The sequence below is a fragment of the Mustela nivalis genome, assembly GCF_964662115.1.
Source record: "Mustela nivalis genome assembly, chromosome: 7".
Taxonomy (NCBI): domain Eukaryota; kingdom Metazoa; phylum Chordata; class Mammalia; order Carnivora; family Mustelidae; genus Mustela; species Mustela nivalis.
Window position 1 is genome coordinate 314,058 of NC_139026.1, and position 25,879 is coordinate 339,936.

General features: G+C 64.6%; 1 protein-coding gene across 12 annotated transcripts in view; it reads left to right on the forward strand.

The window, feature by feature from the left end:
* The first annotated feature begins 926 nt into the window (after window positions 1–926).
* The window catches only part of PLXNB2 (plexin B2), a 30,551-nt gene continuing 5,598 nt past the window's right edge, over window positions 927–25,879 (forward strand). Inside the window, exons 1-22 of one of the 12 annotated variants that reach the window (XM_082739388.1) lie at window positions 927–2,225; window positions 7,177–7,236; window positions 14,104–14,156; window positions 18,099–19,185; window positions 19,634–19,816; window positions 19,902–20,030; window positions 20,466–20,566; window positions 20,665–20,791; window positions 21,101–21,254; window positions 21,797–21,911; window positions 22,173–22,281; window positions 22,362–22,463; window positions 22,924–23,016; window positions 23,283–23,364; window positions 23,442–23,602; window positions 23,705–23,853; window positions 24,001–24,109; window positions 24,217–24,353; window positions 24,487–24,657; window positions 25,047–25,176; window positions 25,267–25,494; window positions 25,614–25,790. In XM_082739388.1, the coding sequence (XP_082595514.1) occupies window positions 18,112–19,185; window positions 19,634–19,816; window positions 19,902–20,030; window positions 20,466–20,566; window positions 20,665–20,791; window positions 21,101–21,254; window positions 21,797–21,911; window positions 22,173–22,281; window positions 22,362–22,463; window positions 22,924–23,016; window positions 23,283–23,364; window positions 23,442–23,602; window positions 23,705–23,853; window positions 24,001–24,109; window positions 24,217–24,353; window positions 24,487–24,657; window positions 25,047–25,176; window positions 25,267–25,494; window positions 25,614–25,790 (3,531 nt within the window). In that variant the 5' untranslated portion in view covers window positions 927–2,225; window positions 7,177–7,236; window positions 14,104–14,156; window positions 18,099–18,111. Of the gene's footprint in view, window positions 2,760–7,176; window positions 7,237–9,963; window positions 10,163–13,632; window positions 13,682–14,103; window positions 14,937–18,098; window positions 19,186–19,633; window positions 19,817–19,901; window positions 20,031–20,465; window positions 20,567–20,664; window positions 20,792–21,100; window positions 21,255–21,796; window positions 21,912–22,172; window positions 22,282–22,361; window positions 22,464–22,923; window positions 23,017–23,282; window positions 23,365–23,441; window positions 23,603–23,704; window positions 23,854–24,000; window positions 24,110–24,216; window positions 24,354–24,486; window positions 24,658–25,046; window positions 25,177–25,266; window positions 25,495–25,613; window positions 25,791–25,879 lie in introns of those variants that run through there. The other 11 variants (XM_082739389.1, XM_082739390.1, XM_082739384.1 and 8 more) reach the window with 11 other exon arrangements.

The window sequence follows — 25,879 nt, forward strand, 5'->3', positions numbered from 1 at the left end:
GCGTGGTGAGCGTGCAGGTAAGTCTCCGACCCTCAGCCTCAGCGCAGACCCCTCATCTGAGAGGTGAGGATGGGTAGGTCCCTGACGGGGCTTGGCCGTCTCCCTGAGCGCCGGCCATCGGAGGTGCTGTTTCCGCGAGCGGCCGCAGCGGATGCTCTTTGAGTGCTCTGGTTGCTGTGTGCTGAGTTGGGCAGAGCCGCCCATGATGGTGGCCGCGGCTCTTGGCGATGCTGTCAACTCGTGTGGTTCTGATAATGGCCTAGGACAGCCTGTTACTGTCACGGCTCTGCAGACTGCTGAGCCCAGTCTGATGCGGGGTCCAAGGACAGGGCTGTTAATGAAACAGAACCAAATAGAGCTGGACAGGAGCAGGGGGTCTGTGTTTGCAGAAGAAACAGGCTGGGGCTGGAGGAGTCGGAGGCCCCACGTTGGCCCAAGATGCCGCCCTGGGCAGCCTGCCCTGGCTGGCTGGTGTGGAAGGGTGATCTCCTCACCCAGGGTGTGGTCTTGAAGGGGGTCTGCAGAGATGCCAGCACCTTCCTTGTGGCTGGCTTCCATACCCGTGTGCCTGGTAGGGCCAGGGCCGGTCCCAGGCCCCCTGAGCACTACGGTGCAAGGTGGGTGGGTGGCTTGGGAGTTGACCTGGACCCCCCATGACGGTGACTCCACATGTGAGGGCCGGGCTCCGGGTGTCACTAGCCTGTGCTTGAGTGTGCGAGCAGTGGGCAGCCACTTCCTACAGTTTCCAGAGGGGTGCTGCAGGGAAGGGGCTGTGAGGCCTCCTCAAAACCACCAGGGGCCTTGGCCACCATCAGTCCAGGATGGCCCAGTCAGGTCCCCCCTATTCCCAGAGTCGCCCCCTGGGGACTTGAGGGCTGTGCTTGGGCCCCTGTGGCTCTCCATCTTGAGCACCACGTGGGCAGGCGCCCTAGGGAGAGATTCCAGGTGGAGTGGGCAGTGCTGCCGGGGGAGGTGGGGAAGAGTCTGACCCTGACATGGAGAGATGTGCGGAAGCACCTCTCCTGGGGCGCCTGGAGCCAGGAAGTGTCCATCTCCCTCACAGGCTGACCTTGGCATGGAGGTGGCCTCTGGTGGGAGGGCTCTGTGGGAGCCCCGCATGAAGTCTCCCAGCTCCATCTCCCCCACAAGGTCCCTGTTCCCTCCTAGGACCAGACCAGTTCTGGTTTGGCTGAGCTTTCCCCCCAGCGGGCCAGGTCGCAGCCGCCAGTGAGGAGGAAGGGGCCAACAGATAAGGCCCTCCTGCCCCTCACGCTGATCAGAGCCCCAAGGGCGGGGGTGGGGCACAGAGGCAAGAGCTCACTGGTCCAACAGGGTGTTGTGCTTGGTCGCTGAGGCTTCCTGAGTTTGGAGGGGCTGTGTGTGGCCGTGGGGATGCGTCAGCCCCACCAGGAACAGGAAGGACAGTCTTCACCCCCTTGCTTCCTGTGCTTTATTTAAAGATGCCCTTTTAGTCTGGGAGAGTGGCCTTCCCACATTTCTGGCATTAAAATGTCCTTCAGTGACAATGCTTGTCTTTTAACATCCTCTTTTGATTAAAACAACAACAAAAAGTAAGTGCTCTTGTCAGGCCCTGCTAATTTTAGGGGTCCTCTGCAGTGGGATTGGGTGGGCCTCTGTTGTAAAGTGTGGTTCGGGGCTGAAGGAGAGGAGGTTTGGCCTGCCTGGCTGGGGTTGGCAGGCAGAGAAGCTGCAAGGACTGACATGCTCCTAAAGCCTCCAGACCTAGTGCAGGTCTCAGGGCGGAGAGCGCCCAACGGGAGGAGATGCGGGAGGGTGCGGAGGCCACAGGAGGAAGTGAACAGTCTGCAGGGAGGGGGCGGGGAGGGGTGCAGGGTAGGGTTCAGGAACTCCGCTCTTGTCTTCCATGGGTCCCCAGCTGCTGCTCACCACCCCGCCCCCCATCCTGTGACTGGAGACTCCTCCCAGGGGCAGCAAGAGCTCCCAGGACCGCGGGCCCCACGGAAGGTGCCCACCCCTTTTCCAGTCAAGGCGCCGACAGCCCTGGGTGCTGGTCCTGGGGGCGGGTCCCCAAAGACCTCTGGGTGTCAGCAGGCGCTCCTCTAACGCTAAGAGGTGGGGGGTGAGGCTCCCGGCAACTGGTCAGGGCGCAGCAGTCCCCGCGCCGGGGATGTGGCAGGCCTGAACCCAATCTGGTGAGGGCCCTGGCGCTCAACGGTGCCTGAACCGCGAGGTGGCTGGGGCAGGTGAGGCCGGGGGCGCTCCCAGGGTGGGGCCCGGCCCAGGGGCGCGTGCTGCCCGCCGCGAACCTGGGCCCGAACCCGGCCGAACCTACCCCGCGACGCGGCGGGCTCACCGTGGGGCACCAGGCACGCGCGGGGAGCGCCCTACCCTCCTGCCCCACGCTCCCCCTCCTCCCTGCCCGCCCCTCCCGCCGCCGCCGCCCTCCCTCTCCTCCACCCGGCTCTCCCCGCCCTCCCCCTCTCGCCGTCGGGGGCGGGGCCGCTGCTCCCGCGCGCTCCGGCCCCTCCTCGGCCACACAAAGGCCCGTCTCCATGGCAGCCGCGCGGGCCGGAGCGCAGCGCCGATCGCGGCCCGGGCGCCATCGAGCCTCGGCGGCGGACGTGCAGGTACCGCGGTGGGGGTACAGGGCCTACGGTGGGCCCGCGCGAGTCGGGGGGCTTCGGCGTCAGCGCCGCTCCGTTCCAGTCTGCGCGCTCTGCGCGCGGGGGACCCGGGGCAGCTGCCGGTCCGCGGACGGCGATCGGGCCTCGGCCGCGGTGCGTGTGCCCTGGACACTTCCAGGTGGCCGGCGAGGCCCGCGGCGCTCGGGCGAGTGGGGGGAGGTGCGGGCCCGGCCCGGCCGAGAGTCCCTGGGACCCCCTTCTGGTTCCCGATCGTCCCTACCCGCCCATGCCTCCCACCTCCCCCGACTCCGATATCCGTGGGCAGGGCTGCAATTGTCCCTGCTGTGCAAGAGCTCGGGGCCCCCACCCACCTGCCCCCAACCCCGCAGCAGTTCGGGGTGGCTGAGTCCAGGCTTCCCCGGGGGGGTGGACCGGCAGTCCGGGTTTAGCGGCACTCTTCCTCCACACCGCCGGGGGCTCCTTGCGAGGAGCACCCTGGGATCTCCCTGGTCTGTGCTGGGCTGCGTGTAGAAAGTGGGAGCAAGGGTTCCAGGGTGGGTCTGGGGGCGCTTAGTCCTGGTCGCCGGGGCCTGCCTGCTGCTCCACCGGGCCTGCTAAGGCGGTTCCTCATTTGCTTTATCGGTGTCCTGGAGCCAAGAAGGTCTCAGAACTCTGTGGGTCTGGGGACATACTCCGTGCCTGGGCTTTCCCCTCAGCCTCTGACCCTACACCTCTTCATGATTCTTCCTGCGGGAAGCCCTCCTGGCTGGGCTCTTACCACCCCCTCTGTGTTCAGGCTGATTAGCAGATTTCTGGGGTTCCCGAACTCAAGCGTGCCGGAGCTTCCTGCCACGTCACTGAAGCATCTTTCCAGCAGCTTGGAAAAGAAAGGAAAGGGTCTGTCTGTGTCCACTGTGGCCTGTGGCAGTGCTCAGGACTGGGGCAAAGTTGGGCCCCAAAGCTAGTGGAATATATTGAGGCTTGGAGGGTTTTCTGGCCTGTGCCTCCCTTGGGGGAGCTCCCTCGTCTCTGACTTCAGGTGGGCCCTGTGGAGAGTCGGGGAGCAGGAGGGTTGGGGGGGGGTGCCGCATGCCCCATGCCCAGATGTTACCCTGGCATGGCCTGGAACTGCCGTCTGAGAGAGTCGAGCAGCTAGTGGAGAGGCCATCCCCTGTCCTGAGGTGAGGGTCCCTAGGAAGGACGGCCAGCGTCACCCCGGCTGCGTCTGCTGGGTATTTTTTGTGGTGTGTCAGCTTTCAGGAATTCCCAGAGAAGATTAAGGACAGACAGGTGGGCTCCGCAGATAGGAGCCTCCCACCTCTTCCCAGCATACTTACTGAGTCCGGGGGTGGGGGGGCTCCTTGGCCTAAGGAGTGGGCCCCTCTGGAAGGCCTGAGATCTGGCCAGGGGTTCCTTCCCCAGGAGGGGAGGGAAGTTACTGAGAAAAACAAGGGTTTGGAATGTAAGTCCCCCCTCCCCCGCCGGCCTCCTGCCAAGAAGGAATTATTTTGGGTTATCCAGCCGTGTCCAGCCACCCAAGGGGGGAGGCTGCGGCCCTGGGAGAGGGATCCACTTCCGGGGCTGAGGGCTGAGAGCACCGGGAGGGAGGGCCGGGCAAGTCTGGGCAGCTCCGCCACCTCCCAAGGCTGCTCAGACCGGTCCACGGCGGGGTGGGGGGGGGGGGGGACACGTCACCCCTGGGTCAGAGATCGCAGATGCCCTAGCTGGCCCTGCCCAGCTAGCCTGGGGTGGACCCAGGCCCCTCCGTGGGAGGCCGCAGGGGTGGAGGGGCCCTAGATCCTGTCCTCAGGGCCTGGGCTAAGGACCCAGCCAGGGAGCCCCTTCAACTCCAGAAGGTTTAGGACTCTGACCTGAAAGCCTCCGAGGCTGCTCTCATAGCCAGCTTCAGGGACACGCCTTGGTGAGTTACCCACACCTGCTGCTTCCCAGGGAGGACAGAGAGCAGGTAGGGGTGTGGCTTGGATTGCTCAGGGTAAGGCCCTGGAGTCTTCTCAGGCTGGACCTCAAGCCACCTTCCTGCCCCCCCACCCTGCCCCTCTGACAGTCCAGCCAAGTGATGTGCTCCCCAGGTGAAGAGATCAAAGCATTATTAATGGGTCCTTGTGAGGAGCTGTCTGGGATGCTGTCTCCCCCTGTGTGGGCTCCCTGGGTTTGTGCCTGAGTGTGCCCAGCAGTCCCTGTGGGGACCACATTGGAGACGCAGAGCCGGCAACTTGGCCAGAGTGCAGGAAACCCAGGATCCTGGCCCTAGCCCAGGGGAGTGGAGCAGAAGAGATTGGATTGGACGGCACTGGGGTGGGCTGGCAGCCTGGGAGGGTCCATACGGCATATGCCCACCTTCCCCAGGAGGGCACGGTTGCAGGCACTTGAGCCATCCTGGGACTGAGGCCACTCTGGGAACATAGCATCCTCTTCCCTGCCTCAAACCCACGTCCTTTTGCCCAGAGACGAAGTTCCCCCTGGGACGCTGGGTGTGGGCTGGGGTGTACTGGTAGGGAGAGGCTGCAGGGGCCAGCACCTGTGGCCCCTTCTCTGCTCCGGGCAGGGCCACGCCGAAGAGTGGCGCCCTCCGCCACTGAGTGCTGTCTTGCTGTGAGACCTCTGGTTCTGGGCCGGCCTCCCTTGGAGGGGAATGACCTTTTTCCTCGCGGTTGAGGAGCCTCCTGTGTCCAGAGCCTGCCTTGGACGCAGGTGCGCGGCTGGGGAAGGCAGGGGAGGTGAGCAGGGCAGACCTGCCGCAGCACAAGGCCATTTAGGGGGGCTGCAGTGGTCCCCTGGCCACAACCTGGGAGGTGGACAGGCTTCCCTGGGGGCTCCCTGGGGGCCAGGCTGTGGCTGAGGGTGGGGCAGGGCAGAGTCCCGCCTTCAGAGCCTGCGGGGTGTTTGTGTTTGGGGTGGGGCTGTGGGGTGGGGCGGGGCCAGCCTGTGGCTAATTGTCTTTGGACTCAAATTACAGGCTGAGGGGGCGGGATCAGGGGCCCGTAATTGACTGGTGGGGTGGGGGCAGCTCCCTGGGGCAATGGGTGGGGTCACTGAGGGAGCTTGTCCTTCCTCCTGGGGACCCTACACACCCTTCTCCTCCGCAGTTTCACATCTCCTGGCAAGCTCCTGCTTCTCTCTGCGGCAATGCCAGGAGGACCCGGTCCCCTCAGCTGCCCAGGCAAGAACCCTGCCCCCACCAGCCCTGGGTCAGGCCCGCACAGAGCTCATGGTGCCTCAGGGAGTCACCTCGGGCAGAGCATTTGAAGCACTGGGCCAGCCCTTTGCTGTCCTGCCCGAAGGGCCCCCCGAGGTGGCTCCACATCCCCTGTTCTGTGGTTGATCACAGACTTGTGTGACGGTGACTGGCCCCAGGCCCCTGGTGGGAGCCTGGTGTAGCCACGGATGGAGACCAGGCTGGTCACAGGGACACTTGCAGGGCTGGCCCGGGCCTGGAGCTGGGCTTCTCTTTCCCGCTTTGTCTCTCTGTGGTCTCCCCACCCCACCTGCCCACATCTCCGCTCCCCTCCTGCACAGAGACGGGCCCGCTCACTGCCGCTTCCCTGGGGGGTGGGCGCAGGTCCGCCTGAGAGCCTGGTATCTCACCCCGGGCTGGGAGTGGGTGGCCTCTGGAGGCAGGGCCTGGCTCAGCGCCCACGCCCATGGCCTCAGCCTCTGAGGGGCATGACTGCTGAAGCCTGGCAGTTTCCCATGATGATGGCATGGAAGGCCTGAGATCTGGCCAGGGCCACAGGGAAGGACATGGAAGCCTGTGTTCTGACCTCAGCTCTGCCGTCAGCCCTGCCCTGACAGGTCACGTTCCGGTACAGACACCAAACCCTTGCAGTCGAGGCCCCTGGCACCTCTGGCAGAGCTGCCCAGCAGTTCCCATGTGAGGCTTGGGATGGAGAGGCTCAGTGGGGAGCTCAGATCTCTGTGCCCAGCACTGCCCCCACTGGACCCCTTTTCAGGAAAATCAAGAAAGAGAAGAGGGTTTGATGGTTAGCCTTTGAAGGTGCCACTGTGTCAACAGAGCAGCAGGGCTGGGGCGTCTGCCCCTGAGGCCGTTCTGGCTGGCCCTCTACTCTGGTCTGTGTCCCCTGAGCTAGCATGCCACCTGTGCAGGGCATGGGCCAGGCATTGGATGGGCCTTGTTGTGGGGTGCCACTGGGGCCCAAGCTGGCTGCGGGAGGCCGGAGGCTGGAGGCGGAAGCTTGGAGGCCAGGGCAGAGGGTGCTGTTCTCAGCGGGGTCCTAGTGATGCAGTCAGGGGTGCCTGTGAAATGTCACACATATTACCAAGGGGAGTGGGTGGAGAGGGGGTGCAAGGTGCTAGCCCCTGCTCCGTTCTCAGCCAGCCTCCTGCTCCCTCATCACTAGTGCTGGGAGGAGGGGTGCCAGCAGGGGCCTGGGAACAGCCCGGACAGACCAGGCAGCATGGCTCTTGAGTGCAAGGGGACCTGTGGCAGTTGCAGTTCAGAGGCTCCAGGGGTGGGGGGGATGGGGACCCGGCTATGGAGAGGTCAGGCTCGGGGCTGCCCGTGGATTCTAGGCCCCCACCCCCATTCCAGGGTGGTTTCGGAGCTGACGCCTGCTTTGGAGGAGCGCCAGGCCACAGGACACTGCCTGAGGTGAGGCCTTCTGTGAAGAAGCTGGGGCAGCCCCTCCTGCCCAGCAAGTAGGAGCCGCCATTGTAAGTCAAGCTGAGCGAGTTGGCAGGGCTGAGTGATGGTGGGTGGGGGGCAGGGAGCCAGCGTGGTCCACCTGCCCTCCTCTTGGACATGCTCCGCACAGGGGCCAGGAAGCCTGAGGGGCTGGCCTACTCCTCCCGCTCTTGGCATCTGGACTGATTTGGGAGCCACCCAGAGGGACCTCAGGAACCAGGAAGGGATGTCAGGACTGGGGGTGGGAGGCCAGGGAGAAGAAGGGGGCCAGCCTGGCAGTGCCGGAGGTGGCCCCGGTCTGACCACTGGCTCGGCACCTTGCTGAGCTGAAGGGGTTGGACTTGGCCGCAGGCAACTGGGCCTCCTTCCTGGGTGCGTCCCAGGGAGGATAGCTCCCCCCCCCCAGCCCGCCCCAACCAGTCAGGCTGGGCTTGCCTCCGACCCCTGCATCACACCCCTGCATCACGTCACTCCGCCCCGCCTTACTCTGACCTGGGGCATTTCCTTACTGGGGCCTCCTAGGCCCTCTGTCCTCCCCAGACCCTGACTGTTTGCTATTGTGGGGTTCTGGCTACTGTTCCACCTTTAGTCTGGCCCCCAGACCCTGCCCAGCACCCAAGCATTGTGCATCTTGCCAGGCCCCCAACCTCACCTAGATGGGGCGCTCAAGTGGCAGCAGGCAGTGTGGAGCCATTCCCTGTACCTGCATAGATGCCCCCCCCCCACGCCCCCACACGTAGTCCAACTCTCCAGGCCAGCTCCAGGCCTGCCCAGCTCTGCCAGCCCTTTTGCTCCCTCTGGGCAGCCTGGGCTACCCCAGTGCTGGGGCCCCCAAAGGCCCTCTAACTGCACACGGCCTTTCACAGCCCCAGAGCTGGAGTCTAGGGGACTTCCCGTGGCCTGTTCATCCTGGGGACACTCGCTGGGTGTTGGCAATATCCTTTACTGGCATCGCAGATGTGGTGCCTGCCCGTGTGTGGTCACGTGTGTGAGTGGGGGCTGGTTTGCCGGTTTGGCACAGTGCCCCAGACTAATTGTGGGGTTCGGTAGTGATTGGGGAGGCGGGACTGGGGTGGCCGCCGCGGCGCTGGCAGACTGACGGGGAGATTACAGGTCTTGCCTGCTCCTTGCTTGCTCAGGCCCTCACCCGTCCGCCCCCCATGCCCACTCCCACCTCCTGCACACGGCCTATGGAGGGGGCTCTGGGTGGGGGCTGGTCCGGGGCCAGCTGCAGCTGCCCGGAGTTGCAGGCTATCCCGGCAGCATCCAGTCAGCAGGGAGGGGTTCCTGCAGTGGGGAAGTGAGGGGGAGCGGGACCAGGGGGTGGGCAGGGGGCAGTAGGCTCAGAACCAGTGGCTCCCGCCTGTCCCTGAGCCCCAAAGGCCCACAGGACTGCCCTCAGCCGCCTCCAGCTTGGATGTGGGGGCTGCTCACGTGGGACCATCTGTGTCTGCATGGCCGTCTGAGCAGGTCTTCTTCCCCCAGGGGGTGGCTGGAGACTTTGTGCTCTGGACATCCCGCAGTGTCCGACCCCCAGCTGGCCCAGCCTTTAATCTGCCCGTCCCCGTCTCTCAAGCCCTCTTTCTCTCTCTCAGTCCTGCCATAGTCTGGCCACTGGAGAGTTACCTCAGGAGGGTGTCCGCACGGGCCTCCAGGCACGGGCCATCCCTGCATCTGTTCACGTACTAACCGAGGCCACATGCGAGCTGGGCGCGGAGGTGCAGTCCCGGGTCCCCAGCACACCGCGGTTGGGGCACACAGGAGGCTGTTTGGGGCTCTGGGCCAAGCAGATGGGACAGGTCAGCGGGCCCCCGCCTGGGCTCCCCGGGAGCACGGGGCTGCCATTGGAGTGTTGAGCTGTGGAGCGTTCTGATTCAAGGACTGCTGTGCAGAGGAGAGAGCTGGGGCAACCCCAGAGGGGCCTAAGCATGCCCAGGGAGGGACATGGTGGCTGGGACTCAGCAGGGAGGCATCGGAACCTAGCAAATCCCACCCCTGTCCTGAGGGCCTGGGAGGCCAAGGAGGCAGCAGTCCTGCGACAGGGTCCGCGCACTGTCATTTTACTGAAACTGTTCTTGGGTTTTCCTGAGCCACAGGGTTAGGTGCAGGGAGTGGGGCCAGAGAGTGGCCAGCTTGCTGACAGCACGGGGATCCCAGTGTACGCAGACAGTCGCGAGGGACAGACAGGGTCGGGGCTGGAGCACACACGCCCAGGCTCTCTTGAGCAAGAGACGCCAGAGGGCACGGGCTGAGTGCAGATATCCCTGGTGATGGTGACCTCCGACCTTAGAGTTGCTGAGCAGGGACTCCGATGCTGGGGATGGGGGGGGTGGGGACCGGAGCATCAGAAGCCTGAGTGGGAGGCTGGTGGGAGGGGGCTGGGAGCAGAAGGGGCTGGGGTTTCTCTGGGCACACTCTCCTCAGCCCTGGGCTCTGGGCCTGTGACCTCCTTACTGCCACCAGCCAGTGGCGACTTAAGGCTGGGAGCCAGAGTCCAGGCTTTGGGAGGCTGGTCACTCCCCCCAACCCAGGCTGGGCGTGGGCAGTTGGGCCACAGTCTAGGCAGGTAGGAGCCTGGCCCCAGGAGCCAGGGCTGGTGAAGAGGGGTCCTGTGGGAGGTTCTGGTGGCGCTGACGCAAGTCTGGGTGTGCGACGTCAGTCTGTCCCTAGAGCCCCGCCCCGCCCCACCACGCCCCACCCCTGCCCTAGGTGCCTGCGCCGGGAGAGCTCAGCCTTCGCCCGGGTCGGGGTCACGCGGGCCGCCGCCAGGGCCAGGGTGGTGCGTGACGGGCCGGCGGCGAGGGGGGAGGCCGAGCCCCGGGCCGGGGCCGCTGGGCCGGGAGGCCTAAGGCAGGTAATGGCCGGCCGTGCGCTGGGCTGAGCCCGACGCCAGGTGAGCGCTCCGCGGCGGCTGCTCCGGTGCCCACGTGACCGCCGCCGCCGTCATTGTCCGACCCGCGGCGCGTCCCGGGGTCCCCGTGAGACTCGCGCGCCGCCCACGTGCTCCCCGCCGAGGGTGTCCGCGGGGCGCGGGGCCGTTCCCGGATGACCCGCGGGCTCCGGGGACCGGCGGGGACGAGCCAGGGCGGTTCCCAACACCACCCCCCACCCCCCGCCGACCTCGGACTCGGGTCACCGGGCGGGCGGGGCCGGGCGCGCAGGACGGCGGGGGGCGCGGGGCGCCCTGGGAGCCCCGGTCCCGGGCAGGTACCCGCCGCCGCCGCGCCCCTCCCTCGCGCTTGTTTTGAAAACAGCCGAGGCTCGGATTTGCCGGCGCTTCGGCCTGTTTTGTTTCCCCTGATTTGTTTAACGCTCCCGCTAATTGCAGATTTGCATTTTCGTCGGGAGCGCTGCGGCCTGGTCCCCGGGCTGCCAGCTGCCCGGCGGGGGAGGGGCGGCTCCCTGGCTCCTCACGTGGCGCCCAGAGGCTGGCTCCCCGCCCGACTGGGGGTTCCCGGGTCGCCCCCCATGGTCGGCGCGCGGGGGGGACGCGGTGGGCGGGATCTGTCCCACCTGGCCCTGAACCTCCCCCCAGATCCTCCCTCCCTCCGTGTCTGCCTGTGCCTGAGCCCTCATCTTGGTCCCTGGGCCCCTCTTCCGTCCCTCTGTCCTGTCCCAGCCGCATCCGGGTTCCCTTCAGGAGCCCACAAGCTGGCTGGCCCGGCGGCGGGGGTGGGGGGGGGCAGCCCTCAAGCTGGACCCCACGTCCGCTGGGCCTGGGGGCTGTGTGTGGTTCTAATGAAGTCTGTGTTTACTGGAGGGCCGTGGCCTGGGAGGCAGCGCGGCTTGGGCCCATTCCCCAGACAGAGCCTTCCCTTAGGTGGGGCTGAGGGCTGGTGGGGAGCAGGAGGCTGACAGGCCCCCTCCCTCTGGAGGTCGGTCTGCAGTGAGAGCTCTGCCCTTCTTCCTTAGGGGCCTTCTGTTGACCTTTCTTGGGGTAGGAGGTGCCGAACCTGCCCATGCAAGGCGCCCTGTGTCCGTGGCTCAGAGGAAGCTAGAACCTGTGAGGAACCACAGGGAGGCATCTGGCAAGAGACTGACACTGCTTCCTGCTCCAGGGCAGGTGTGGAGGGGAGGCCTGCCCCCCCCCCCAGTGCCTGTCTCTTGCCAGCGCTCGGGCTGGGGGAGGAACGAGCGCCCTGTGTCAGGCTTGGGGATCAGCTGCGGGGGCACCTGTGTGTTCAGCCCCTCCATTTGTGACGCCACCAGCTTCCTGGTTGACCACACTCAGGCGCACAGGTGCCCATCCGGCCGGCTCCTGTGTTCACATGTGTTCCTGGTAGGCCCATCAGCGGGCTGTAGGCCACACAGCAGGAGTGACTGTCCCACAGGACCAGGTCAGGGTGGGTGTCTTGAGATTCTGAGGGATGTGTAGTTTTCTGGGTGAGGTGTGGGGGAGACATCACAGAGGACCCCAGACTACCCCCACTACTGTAGGCACAGCCGTGGGATTTTCACACGTGGATTTGCTTACACTTTGCAACAGTTCACGGAGATGGATGTGATCACCTCTGTTTGCATGGTGTAGCCTGGTAAGTAACCCACATGACCAAGAGGGAAACCAACAGAGAGTTGGCATTTGAATCCAGAAGTCTGGCCCCAGAGGCACCTGGCTAGCTCAGTGGGTGGAGCATACAACTCTTGATCTCAAGGTCGTGAGTTCGAGTTCCATGGTGGGCTTAGAGAGAGCTTAAAAATGAGAGCCAGAAGTGTGGCTCCAGAGTTGTGCTCTTGAGGCCCTTCCGTGTGGCAGTGTTGCAGGTGTGTGACTGTCGGGTTGAAGGGCTAGCCGTGGCCTCAGTGGCCTGCGGTTGCACAGAAGAGTGGCTGTCTTCTGAAGGAAGTGGGAGTGGCCTTCTGAGAGGCGAGAAAGCCTGGCTGTTGGGAGACAGACGGACAAGCTGGGAGAAGCTGGGGGCAGCACTGGGTGGTTGAGAGAGGCATCCTTGAGTTAGGAAAGGCCCCAGGACTTGGAGGGATCTGGGTTTCATTCTGCAGGAGGTTTTGGCTGGAGGAACTTGATGTTGGGAGAAGAAATCAATGGGCTGCCTCTGGGAGGGTCTGAGAGCAGGACCCAGCATGGTCAGTAGGTCCCTGGAGGCCTGCAGCAGACAGACACACACACCCCACCCTGCCTGGGGGCTGGGGATTAAGTCATGCCCTGGGTTGAAGTTCAGAGGCTAGACAGAGGAGCTTGAGGCAGCAGGCATCAGGGCACGTGGAGGCTGGCATGCTGTCCCTTCAGGGGGGGATGTCCGTGTGCTGTGGACCCCAGTGCAGTTTCCACCTGCGCTGGCCACAGCCTCAGGCCAGGCCAGCCCCTGCTTTCTCAAGAGACTGCATCATACTGATGCCCAGGGGTGTAGCCCCTGAATTTGCCTATGGAGTGGCTCTTGCTCCTTTCCCAAAGGCTCTGTTCAGTCCCTGTGGCAGAAGGACATCCCTCATCCCTGCATCCAGGGCCCTGAACCCCTTGGCCTGTGCTCAGGTGTGTGCTGCCCTGTCCTCCTCGCCTCGGCCGGTCTCCCTTGGGTCCGCCATAGGTCCTGCCCAGGACACCGCGGGATGGGCATGGGAAGGGCCTGGCAAGGGCCTGGGCCTTGTAGAGAAGGAGGGACAGTGGCAAGGGGTGGGGAGCAGCCAGTCTGGGAGCCAAAGTGGTAGTGCAGGAGTGGCTGAAGCTTGGACGTGGGGAGGGTCTGGGATCGGCCTGGAAAGATGGTTGAGTCCATAAAGCCACATCCTAAAGCAGAGTGGAGCTGGAGGGGGTGGGCTGTGGGGGGGGGCAGTCATTATCATTAGATACATACCCCTTCTTATTTAGGAAATATGTGAATATATCCCACTAAAAAATTTTCAAAAATTGGTTAATGAGGTTATTTTGCTATCCCGGTCCCTTCCTCCTGGCCCCCAGGCTTTACTACTATTTTCAGTTTGAAAGAAAGCTTCCAGAACTTCTCAGCAGTTAAACTGATGTCCACACACAGGTCCATGGAGACACATGTCCGTCCCTGACATGTCTAGGCTCTGTGGGGCTCAGCATGGACCACCCCCTGTGTGGGCCTGGTTGTATTTTTGTTTTGTTTTGTTTTGTTTTGCTTGTTTGTTTGCAGCGGTTGGGGGGGTACTCTGGTTGGCGACTGGGTGGTTGTTACATTTTCATCATCCTCAACCATGCCAAGAAGTATCCTTCGACAGGTCTCCCAGGGGATAGACTTGGGTATTTCTGGAAGATGATAGGCTACAGTAGCGAGCTTCACTGAGTGCTACAGAGTAGCAGGCTCTCCTGAGGCTTTCTTGAATGCATCCTTTAGTCCTTACAAACTCTGAGGGGGGTTCGCTATGACTGTCTCCGTTTTACAGATGGGGAAGTGAGGCAAAGAGAAGTAACTTGCCCAGGGTCACACAGCTAGTAAGTAGAACTTATTTTTCAAGAAAGCAGTTTACTGTTTAATCAAATCTATATCCCTAGTTTAAAAAAGACAGCCGGTAACAACAGAGTCTTAACGAAAAGGAGCTGTTCTCACCCTTTTCTTCCCCGGGCCTTTTTGAATGGAGTGAGGGATGTGTCAGGCTTGTGTTCTGGAAAGGCCAAGTGGGTGTGTGTGCATTGGGATGCTGGACTAAGAGACCCAGAGGCTGGTGTTTGAGGGACGGACTGTGATGGGGGCAGGATGGAGGAGGCAGAAGGTGTTGGGGGTCTCCTGCTCAATGATGGCAGATGCCAGGTGGGGTCGCTACAGCTGCCCCCCGCACCCCAGACGTAGCGCAGAGGAGGCAGGTGGAGGCAGGCTAGGCTTGTGGTGAGACCGCTGTTGCTCCTTTGCTTCCTAGACAATCTTGATGCTGGCCCAGAGCAGAGACTGAGCTGGACTACTGGAGCCTCGGTGAGTGGAGGCTGGGCCCCACCTGGGGAAGGCAGTGGGGGGCTACAGCCACACGGACAGGCTGGGGCGCCTTCCACTGGGTGTGGGTGGTGACCCTGAAGCTCTGGTCTGACTGGGCCCAGTGTGCACAATCCCAAGTGCCCTGGGACGCCTAGGTGGCTCAGTCGATTAAGCCTCTAACTCTGGATTTGGCTCAGGTCACGATCTCAGGGTCGTGCGACTGAGCCTTATGTCAGGCTCTTTGCTCAGTTTGGAGTCTGCTTGACACTGTCCCTCTCTCTGTGTCCTCCCCAAGCGTGTGTGTGCAGGCTCAGTCTCTCTCAGATCTTAAAACTAAAACCCCCAAACCAGGTGTCCTGCCATGGGAGCCACTGCCAGCCAGCCCCCCCACCCCCTGCCCCCAGCTCTCTGAGACCAAACTTTCCTTGGGAGGGCAGGCTCTACAGTGGGACCTGCAGGAGAGCTGGATTCTGGAGCACAAGGACTGGGAATTCAGGTTTGGGGTAGGAGTGCCTGTCCAGACATTGTTCTGGGCCAGCAACAGGCCAGAGTCTGTGCAACTTTTTGGAAGTGCACCTCCAGGCTTCAGCCAGGAAGAAGGCCATCTGATGCCCTTAAGGAAATCCCCGCCAGTCCCGGTGAGCCAGGGGTCCTGGGGCTGCTTTCAAAACAGGAAGCGCCCGTTCCAGGAACGCTAGAACACTAGCGGCAGGAAGCTTTGCCGGCTGTGCCTGGCGCCTCCCGCACCGCACCTCACCTCGGCTTGAGCTCCCCAGTCAGGTGGGTCACCCTTTGCTCTGGGACCTGGCCAGGCAGGTCACCTGAGGCTTTGTTTATCCAGGAAGTGGGTGGGGGAGCTGCTGCCTCTGGAGTGTGACCCAGGTCCCTCCTGCCACCCTGGATGACTTGGGCTCAGTCTGGGGTGGGGATGAGTTTGGAACACTGGGATCTGAGTCACTTTGCCCACCACCTCGGGGTTCCTGGGGCAGGAGTGTGGGTGGTGGGCAGCACAGGGTGGCTGGGAGGGCTGCATAGCATCGGGGCCAGTGTTAATGCTGCTGGTGGGATCTGGGCCAGCTCTCCTTGATGCCGTACCCAGTACTGGTGGGCCAGACCTGGGGGGCTCTGGGGCAGAGGACCAGGCTGAGGGAGGGTCCAGGACAAGCTCTTTCAGAACAGGAGTGCCCCAAGAGTTCCCCCACTGGGTCAGCTATGTCTTCAAGTCCCGGCCCAGCGGGTGGACCAGCAGAGGGGCCCTGGGCTCCTTGGGTCCACGTGGGTCTGACTGCTGCAGGGGTGGCCAGGGCTCCGGCCCCGCCCCCGCGCCCCGACCCCGCCCGCCTGCACTCCCTCCCTGGGCCCCGGGAACATTCCATTCATTCCGGGCTCCAGCAGGCGGGTGGGAGCCGAGAGGGGCCAGGGTCTTGGCGGCGACAACGGGGGAAGCCGGTGAGCGGGGCCGGTTGGGGAGGGCCAGCTTGGGCCCGAGGCCGAGGCCGAGGGGCCAGGAGGCCCACACCCACACCCCCTTCGCCCTGGCCGGCGCCACTCAGTGGACTTTGGGCCGCGACACCGCGCTTGGCGCAGGGGCGGGGGGATGGGGCGAGGGGGCGGGTCCTTGGGCGCTTCCCTTCCCGGGGAGGGGCGGGGGAGGGGCGGCGGCAGTGCCCAAACCGTGGGTGCCTGAGCCAGCCGCCAGGCCCTGGTGCGCTTGGTTCTGCCAAGTCTCAGGGTCAGGGACAGTCAGGCTCCATGCCTGGGGACCTCCCAAATGGCTCTCTCCTCCCTGTGGGAGCCACAGGGGCAGAAGGGACCCCCACCATTCAGCGGGGTGCCCTGAAGGGCTGGTGAACTCTTCCTGTCCCGGACTCAATCCCCAAGCGTCTCCCTGGCTCTCCCTGCTACTGCCCTGCCTTGGGCCGCCTTCGTTTCACCCTGGTACTGCCCAGCCTTCTGCCCCAGGCAGCCAGGGGTTCCCTGCCAGGTCCCTGCGGTGTCCCCTTCTGGACACCCTCCAGCTCACCCATGGGTGTGGTTGCTGGGGGCCAGGCAAGAGCTTTGCGCCCGAGTACAAGGGGGGGTGCTCTCCGCAGCGGCGGCCGCTGCCCTGCTGAGGGGGCATCTTCCCCAGCCACTGTGTCCTGCTCGGGCTGGAGCCTTGCCGTGACCTAGCGGTAGAGAGGACTTTGTCAATGCTTGCTTCTTGGTTGTACTTCCTCAAGAGGTTTGAGGAAGGTTGTGGATACTCGGAACGGCAGGATGCCAGGGGGACGGTGAATAGCCACGCTGGGCAGGGGCTTCCTCGTGGCCCAGGCAGAGAAGGACATCAGCTTGACGGAAGACTCACGGAAGAATCATAACAGTAAACACAGCTTTGCCCAAAGCCAGTGCTCCAGAGAAATGTCTCCTCTGGCCAAGGAGCAGAGCAGATGCTTTTCTGCTTTCCTGGGAGAGAGAAACAAGGATGCGTGGCAAGGCAGGATGTCGGCGGGTAGTAGAGAGGCAAGAGCGGGTCCAGGGAGGTGGTGTGTGAGGAGGCCCCAGGGGGAGAACCAGTTCCTCCGCGAGCGCGGTGCGGTCTGTTCTGGGGAGTCTGGGAGGCCAGGGTGGGTTCCTCCATCCCTTCTGCCGTGTCTGCCCCACTCAGGCGTCGGGAGAGGCAAGAGGGCCATCAGGGTCCTGCCAGTGATGGGCGTGCTCAGGGAGGGTGACAGCTGCGGGCGCTCATGCCCGCGTCTGGAGAGGGCAGTTGGGGGGGGTGCCAGCGGAGGGTGGCACTGGGGGTTCTGACCAGGACAGAGCAGGGTCTGCAAGCTGGGAGGTCTGGGATAGCCCCCAGGGTGAAGAGGCCTAGAGGCAGAATGGCCCTGCCTGAGTGGGCCAGAGATCCCTGTGTCCCTGAATCGGGGAGGGAGAGCCACATAAGCGCTGGGTCCTCTGATTTGGGGACACTGCGTCTCACCATGGCTTCAGCAGCTCATCCTCATACACACGGATACATGTGCGGGAACGTCCAGAACATGTTCTCAGAGGGACCCCTGCACACCGGCTGGCCCAGCCCCAGCCCTGCAGGCAGCATGCCCCTGTAGTCTCCTGGCTTTTCCCCTCTCAGAGAGCTGGTGGGTTCTGGAAACTCCTCCCAGGGCCCCACACCTGAGGGTCTCCTGGGGAGAGGGGAGGCAGGGCAGATGGAATCTGCTGGGGAGGGAGCCCAGAGGTTGGAGGAGGGAGGGCTGGGCTGGGCTAAATGCGTGTGTCAGGAGAGTGTGCAAGTCTTGACCCCGGGTCTGTGAGTTAAGCCGCATGTTGGTGTTGAGACTACTTTAAAAAAAAAAAGTGTGTATGTGCCTTCGCTGGCCCACACCATTGGTTCCTCCTCTTCATCAGCTTCCTCTGTCTCCCTCGAGGTTGACCCGTCTGTGGAAAGTCACCTGTCAGGCAGGGGCGTGCCCTGTGCCCTGTCAGCCTGGGCTTGTGCTTGGGGCTCACGGAGCCCCGGGGTCTCACGGTGTGGGCGGACACATGCGTGAGTGCCCAGACACTGTCTAGAGGGGCTGCTCCGTTCCCTGGGAGGTGGGCCTGCAGGTGCTTTGAGACCCAGGAGGTGAGATCATGGCCATGCTGGGGGCAGCCACCCCTGTACCTGCCCTGCTTAGTGGCGGTGGCTGGGCTCTGGTCGGTAGGTTGGGTTACAGGTCAAACCTCTTGAGAAGGACTGGGAGTCGGTCTCCTTGGAGAGGAGAAGGGCAGGTGGGCCTGGTCAGAAGTGGAGGAAGGCAGAGGAGGGCCGGGCACTCCTGGCGCGTCCTCTGAGGCCCTGAGCCCCGCTGGCCTTTGTTCTAGTTTCCCAGGCAGGTCTAGAGAGACCCTCAAGGGGGCGCGTCCTCTGCTCTGGGTGGCTCCTCCGGCCTGGGCTCCCCTGACCCTTATCTCTCCCCACAGGGTGCGAGGGGTAATGGCTCTGCAGCTCTGGGCCCTGACCCTGCTGGGCCTGGTGGGCACCGGGGCGGGCCTGCGGCCCCGCAGGCTGGATGTCTTCCGCAGCGACACGGAGCTGAACCACCTGGTTGTGGACGAGGCGTCGGGCGTGCTGTATGTGGGAGCTGTGAACGCGCTCTACCAGCTCAGCGCGGATCTGCAGCTGCAGCAGCAGGCCACCACGGGCCCGGCCCTGGACAACAAGAAGTGCACGCCGCCCATTGAGCCGAGCCAGTGCCACGAGGCCGTTCAGACCGACAACGTCAACCAGCTCCTGCTGCTCGACCCACCTGGGAAGCGCCTCGTCGAGTGCGGGAGCCTCTTCAAGGGGATCTGTGCCCTGCGCGCCCTGAGCAACATCTCCACACGCCTCTTCTACGAGGACGGCAGCGGCGAGAAGTCCTTTGTGGCCAGCAACGACGAGCGCGTGGCCACGGTGGGGCTGGTGAGCGCCGCGAGCCCCGGTGGCGAGCGGGTTCTGTTTGTGGGCAAAGGCAATGGACCCCATGACAACGGCATCATTGTGAGCACCCGCCTGCTGGACCGGGCCGAGGGCAGGGAGGCCTTCGAGGCCTATACCGACCACGCTGCCTACAAGGCCGGATACCTGTCCACCAACACACAGCAGTTCGTGGCCGCCTTTGAGGACGGTCTCTACGTTTTCTTCGTCTTCAACCAGCAGGACAAGCACCCGCCCCGAAACCGCACGCTCCTGGCTCGCATGTGCAAGCAGGACCCCTTCTATTACTCCTACCTGGAGATGGACCTGGAGTGCCTTGACCCCAGTGAGCCCCAGACCCCGGCCTTCGGCACCTGCTTGGCGGCTTCTGTGGCCGGGCTGAGCGCCAGCAGGGTGCTGTACGCCGTCTTCAGCAGGGACGGCCGGAGCGGTGGAGGACCCCACGCAGGCCTCTGCCTGTTCCCGCTGGACGAGGTCCATGCCAAGATGGAGGCCAGCCGCAACGCCTGCTACACAGGCACCCGGGACGTGGGCCGCGACACCTTCTACAAGCCCTTCCACGGCGAAATCCAATGTGGTGGCCACGGGCCGGTATGTGACCTCAGCACCTCCTCGCAGAGGCCTGGCTCACCTGCGTCCCTGCGGGTCTGTGTGTTGTTGCTCTCGTGGGTGTGTTCCCCTCCCCTGCTCGGGAGGGCCCGGCGAGAGGGTGTGTGTGTGTGTGTGACGTGTCCCTGTGTCAGGTCCCACCCATGGGCCCTGCTTCTTCCTGGTGTCTGCCTCTCTGCCCTCAGCCTAGTCCCGCAGGCAGGTGCTGTTGGGTCTTGGGGTCTCTCCCTCTGGTCTGGGCTCTGGGCACTGAGCCAGAAGACAGGGAACCTGGGAGTCGGGCGTGCATCACTGCCTATCTGGGTGGTGTCCCTGATTGTGGCCCATGGTCCTGGGGACGTATGTGGGGACTGCATGTCCTGGGAGCCCTCGTAGGGGGGGGTGTCCAGAGCTGGGGGATCTGTGCCCAGAGCTGACCCCTGGTCCACAGGCCGCCAGTGAGAGCTTCCCGTGTGGCTCTGAGCACCTGCCTTACCCGCTGGGCAGCAGAGATGGACTCACAGCGACGGCCGTGCTGCACCGTGGTGGCCTGAACCTGACGGCTGTGGTGGTGACCGCTGAGCACGGCCACACTGTTGCCTTCCTGGGCACCTCGGATGGCCGGGTCCTCAAGGTGAGGCCTGGGCTGGGGCTGGGCCGCTCCCTGGGGGGCCATCCACGCAAGACCCGCATCTCACACTCCTGCCCTCGCCCCGCAGGTGTACCTTGCCCCAGATGGCAGCTCTGCGGAGTACGGCTCCATCCTTGTAGAGATCAACAAGAGAATCAAGCAGGACCTGGTGCTGTCCCCGGATCTGGCCTTTCTCTACACCATGACCCAGGACAAGGTGGGCCTCGGCAGCCCCTGGGGGAGGGGCATCGCGGGTCCAGGCCACTGTCAGAAGCCTGGAGAGGTGCGGAGCGGGACGGGAGGAGTTCCCTCGTCCCCCTGGTGCCGGCCTTCTGTCGGAGACTCGCTTCGTCTGTGGCCCTGCCCCAGTTCCATGCTGACAGAAGGGGAAGGGGCCTGTGCAGCCCTCTGAGCTCAGGGAGAGCTCATGGGCGAGGCCCCCCCAGTCCACTGGGACCACAGTTGGGACCCCACATTATCCTGGGCCAATGACAGCCACAGGGCAGGCCCACCAGAGCCTGGACCCTCACCAGTAAGCCTTGCATTGGTATCAGGCTTTTAAAGCTCAGAAAGGTGCGACCAAGGAAGACCGGGCCGAAGAGCCAGGCCCTGGTGGCTGCTGGCGTCCCACTCACCGTCCTGTTGCCCTCAGGTTTTCCGGTTCCCCGTGCAGGACTGTCTGAGCTACCCGACCTGCGAACAGTGTCACAGCTCTCAGGACCCCTACTGTGGCTGGTGCGTCATTGAGGGACGGTGAGTGTCCAGGACTCCAGGGGTCTCGGCCCTGCCCCGGGGGGGCCTGGGGGTGTGGCTGACAGGGCCCAGGACTAAAGCTACCCCTTGCCCCCTAGATGCACCAGGAGGGCCGAGTGCTCACGGGCCGAGGAGAGTGGCCACTGGCTGTGGAGCCGGGACGAGTCCTGTGTAGCCATCACCGGGGCCCAGCCACAGAACATGAGCCGGCGGGCCCAGGGGGAGGTGCGTGGTGCGGTTGGGCCCTGGTGCTGGGCAGGGGTGGGTCTCCTGCTGGCCTGGGGCTGTTGGGTCCACGGGGAGAACCGCGGCGTGTTTTCTCTCTCTGGCCTGGGTTCTGAGCGCTGAGCCTGAGGACAGGGAGCCTTTCCTTTGTTGGGTTCCCTGGCCCCTGTGACCTGGGGGGCCCTGCTCCCAGTGCGACGGAGTCTATTCCAAGGGATCAGTGTGTGCACGCACAGGAGTGCTGGAGAGCAGGACGTGCACATGCACCCTGTGCGGAGAGGTTCTCGTGTGAGCCGTGCCCCTCCCCAGGTGCAGCTGACTGTCCGTCCCCTCCCGGCCCTGAGCGAGGAAGATGAACTGCTGTGCCTCTTTGGTGACTCTCCCGCGCACCCGGCCCGCGTGGAGGAGGATGCCGTCATCTGCAACTCCCCACATACCATCCCTGACACGCCACCCGGCCACGGTGAGGCCCCCATGCAGCTGCTGGGTGGACACCTCCGGTCCCAGCGGTGCAGCCTGAGGCCGAGACACCCCTGCCTCGGTCGATTGAGGTGGAGGGCCCTGGAGCCGTGGGAGAGGGGGCCGTGTGCTCTCGGGACCACAGGGGTGCCCAGCTTTAGGCTTTGCTGTCCAGGCAGAGACCCCTTAGGCCTCCCCAGCCCTGTCCGGCCTGAGATGGTGGGGGCTCTGAGGGCAGCTCCCTGGTGCAGGCAGGGCCTTTACAACTGAGGATCCACGAGCCTTTGTGCCTCCCGGGACAGAGAGAGGGTGGAGGAGCGCAGAGCCCTGGGAGCCGGCCCCGGAGCCGAGATCTGAGAGCATGGGCAGGCCTGGCTGAGCCCAGGGCAAGTCACAGACCAGAGAGCTCCCCCGGGCCTGTGGGCGCTCCGATGGGGCGAGGGTTTGGCTGCAGAGGCCCCGTGCCCACTTGCCCTGCCCCGCCCCACCAGCCTCACCCTGCGCGCTGAGGCCCCCACCTGATGCTGCCCTGGTCTCTGTCCGCAGACCACGTGGCTGTGAACATCCAGCTGCTGTTCCGACGCGGCAGCGTCTTCCTCACGTCCCACCCGTATCCCTTCTACGACTGCCGGGAGGCCATGAGCCTGGCACAGAACCTGCCGTGAGTGTCTCGCCGGCCTGGTGCGCCTGTCACCCGGTCCCTGCTCCGGGCCCTGCGCCCCTCACCGCCCCCTCCCCTCTCGCCGGCCTGGTGCGCCTGTCACCCGGTCCCTGCTCCGGGCCCTGCGCCCCTCACCGCCCCCTCCCCTCTCGCCGGCCTGGTGCGCCTGTCACCCGGTCCCTGCTCCGGGCCCTGCGCCCTTCACCGCCCCCTCCCCCGGGGCCCGGTGGGCCCCGCGCTCCTCACCACCCTCTCCTCCAGGTGCATCTCGTGTGCAAGCAACCGCTGGACCTGCCAGTGGGACCTGCGCTACCACGAGTGCCGGGAGGCCTCCCCCAACCCCGAGGAGGGCATCGTCCGCGCCCACATGGTGAGGGTCGTACTCCCCGTGCGGAGGCTGCGTTGCTTGGCTGTGGCCACGCGGCCCCTGACCAGCTTTCTTCTCTCCAGGAGGACAACTGCCCTCAGTTCCTGAACCCCAGCCCACTGGTCATTCCCATGAACCACGAGACGGACGTGACCTTCCAGGGCAAGAACCTGGACACAGTGAAGGTGGCAGGGCTTGTGGGGTACCGGCCAGGGAGCCCAGCAGGGGCCGTGGGGGTTGGTGGAGAGTCTGTGGGGCTCCTTCAGAGCATTTTCCTGCAAAACCGAAGTTCAGGTGTCTGGTGCACCTTTGAGCTTTCCTGGGCTTGGGACCCGGCACACAAGGGAGGTGCTCCGTGTGTGTCTGGGCCCAGAAGGCAGCAGAGAGGCCAGAATGGGGTGGCGTTCAAATGGACCTCGAGAACAGAGAGAGCAGGAGACCAGTGGGGTTCAAGCTGGGCACATCGAGTGGCTGGGACGCTGCTTGGTGAGGGGGAGTGGGCCGTGCTCTGGGTGTCAGCAACGTGCTTTGGGTCTCAGCAAGACGGGCACATCCGGGAGCAGCCGGTGGTCAACCCAGTGGGTGGCCGTGGGCCCCCAGAGGGCTGGGAGGTCTGTGGGGGTTCCTGACCACACCACCTTGCAGGGGTCCTCTTTGTACGTGGGCAGTGACGTGCTCAAGTTTGAGGAGCCGGTGAGCACACAGGAGCCAGGAACCTTCTTCTTTCGGACCCCAAAGGTGCGGCTCCCAGGGCAGGCAGGCCACGCTGCTGGATCCCGAGGAAGGGTCTCGGGGGCACAGGCGGGGTAGGGGTGCACGGGGGCTGGGGCGCCTTGGGACGTTTGTGTGATTCCCACCTCCCTGCAATCAGTGATCGTGATCGGTCTGAGGCCACAGCTTGCTGCCCCTGGAGGCCTCCCCCTGCTTCCCCTCAGCTGTGGGGGAACTGTGTGGTCCAGACGCGGGGGGTGGGGAGTCCAGCGGGTCCATGCGTGTTCCTGCAGCTGTCCCACGACGCCAACGAGACTCTGCCTTTGCACCTGTATGTCAAATCCTACGGCAAGAATGTTGACAGCAAGCTCCAAGGTAGGCGGGGCGGTGACGGGGGTGGCCGGGGAGCAGGAAGTAGGTGACCCCCTGACACCTGGCCACTTCGTTCGCAGTTACCCTCTACAGCTGCTCCTTTGGCCGCAGCGACTGCAGCCTGTGCCTGGCCGCAGACCCCGCGTACAAGTGTGTGTGGTGTGTGGGGCAGGGCCGCTGCGTGTACGAGGGCCTGTGCAGCAACAGCACCTCCGAGTGCCCGCCGCCCGTCATCACCAGGGTGAGCCCCCACACCTGCCTGGCGGGGAGAACCTTGGCCTGGCCGCTGCCCCGCCCCTCCTCCGCCCGAGCGGCTGGGTCAGCTGGGCTCCGCCAATTCCAGATTCATCCTGAGACGGGCCCGCTGGGCGGCGGCATCCGGGTCACCATCCTTGGGTCCAATTTGGGGGTCAGAGCAGAGGATGTCAAGACGGTCAGTGTGGCGGGCCGGAACTGCATCTTCGAGCCGGAGCGCTACTCCGTGTCCACACGGTGAGTGGCTCGCCTGCAGTCTGGAAGCGCTGGCTGTGCTGGGGGCGCAGGCGACCGGTGCTCGGGGGAGGGTGGGAGGCGGACATGCGTGGGTGCCCAGGATGTGCACACCCACTGCGCACTGTGCTGCCTTGTCTGGGAGTCCAGGATCGTGTGCGCTGTCGAGGCAGCCCCGGAGCCCATCACCGGGGGGGTCGTGGTGAATGTCAGCGGGAAGCTGGGCCACTCGCCCGCCCACGTCCAGTTCACCTACCAGGTAGGGGCCTGGCCTTTTGACCTGGAGGGTTGTGTGTTGACGCGGGCTGGGGTGGGCCGAGTCCCCAACGCCCCAGCCCAATCTGAGTGCATCCGTTGCTCTTCTAGCGGCCGCAGCCTCTCCGCGTGGAGCCAAAGCAGGGGCCCCAGGCAGGGGGCACCACACTGACCATCAGCGGCACCCACCTGGACACAGGCTCTGCAGAGGACGTGCGGGTGACCCTCAATGACGTCCCTTGTAAAGTGTGCGTGTCATCTGCAGGCTGGGGCTCTCTGGCCCTCAGTCTGGCCGGAGTGGGCAGTGGAAGTAGCCTGATCTGCTGACCCCCACCCCGGTTTGGGCCTGGGGTTGACAGTGGCTACCCCCCCCCCCACCAGGACGCAGTTCGGGGCCCAGCTCCAGTGTGTGACTGGCCCCCAGCCCGTGCTGGGCGAGCTGCCGCTGGAGGTTTACTACGGCGGCTCCCGGGTGTCCAGCCCCGCTGTTGTCTTCACCTACCGCGAGAACCCAGTGCTGCGGGCCTTTGAACCGCTGCGAAGTTTTGTCAGGTGTGGCCTCCTCCCCTCCCTGGGGACAGTGGTGCCAGCTGGGGGACCCCACCCCACACCCACCCCCTTCCGCTACTTCCCCAGGAGTCCTCTGCCCACCAGGCTCATGAGGACATCATGGGGCCGGTCCATCAGAGAACCCACTGTGTCCCCAGATCCGCTTCCTCCTAGAAACCCACGTGGGCAGGCCCCCCCACTTCTGACAAGCGATGGCAGTGCCCGTGGTCCTGTGCTCAGAGCTTGACCTCCCACTCTACCTCAGAGCAGAGAGCGGTCGGGGCTCCGGGCCCTGCCCTCCCCCAGCCAGCCCACTGCGTGGCCGGAATTTGGGTGGGGGAGCTGGCTCACCACGCCAGGCCCGCTCAGGCACTGCCCACCCCTGTCCCTAGTGGCGGCCGCAGCATCAACGTCACGGGGCAGGGCTTCAGCCTGGTGCAGAGATTCGCCATGGTGGTCATAGCTGAGCCCCTGCAGTCCTGGCGGCGGCGGCGGGAGGCCGGGCCTCTGCAGCCCGTGACGGTCAGTCCTGGTGTTGGCTCTGCTCCGGCGTGGTCCCCTTGGGAAGTGCAGGGTAGGGACGGGGCCTGACGGCCTGGCCTCGGTCTGCAGGTCGTGGGCACGGAGTACACATTCTACAACGACTCCAAGGTCGTGTTCTCGTCCCCCGCGGTCCCCGAGGAGCCCGAGGCCTACAATCTCACAGCCCTCATCCAGATGGACGGGCACCGGGCCCTGCTCAGGACCGAGGCCGGTGCCTTCGAGTACGTGGCCGACCCCACCTTTGAGAACTTCACGGGGGGAGTCAAGAAGCAGGTCAACAAGCTCATCCATGCCCGGGTGAGGACTGGCCGCTGCCCGGGGGTTGGTAGGGGAGGCGGCTGGAGGTCTGGGCCAAGTCGGCCCCAGTGGCCCTGCCTCCCTCCCGGTCATTGTGTTGCTCCCCATGACCCCCACAGGGCACTAACCTGAACAAGGCAATGACGCTCCACGAGGCCGAGGCCTTCGTGGGTGCCGAGCGCTGCATCATGAAGACGCTGACCGAGACGGACCTGTACTGTGAACCCCCAGAGGTGCAGCCGCCCCCGAAGCGGCGGCAGAAGCGGGACACGACCCACAACCTGCCGGAGTTCATTGTGCGTGCGGTCGTGCGGGTGCAGCTGGGGCGGGGCAGGCCAGATGCCGGTCGGTTCCCTGGTGCCCTGGTGGAGCCGCACCTGGCCAT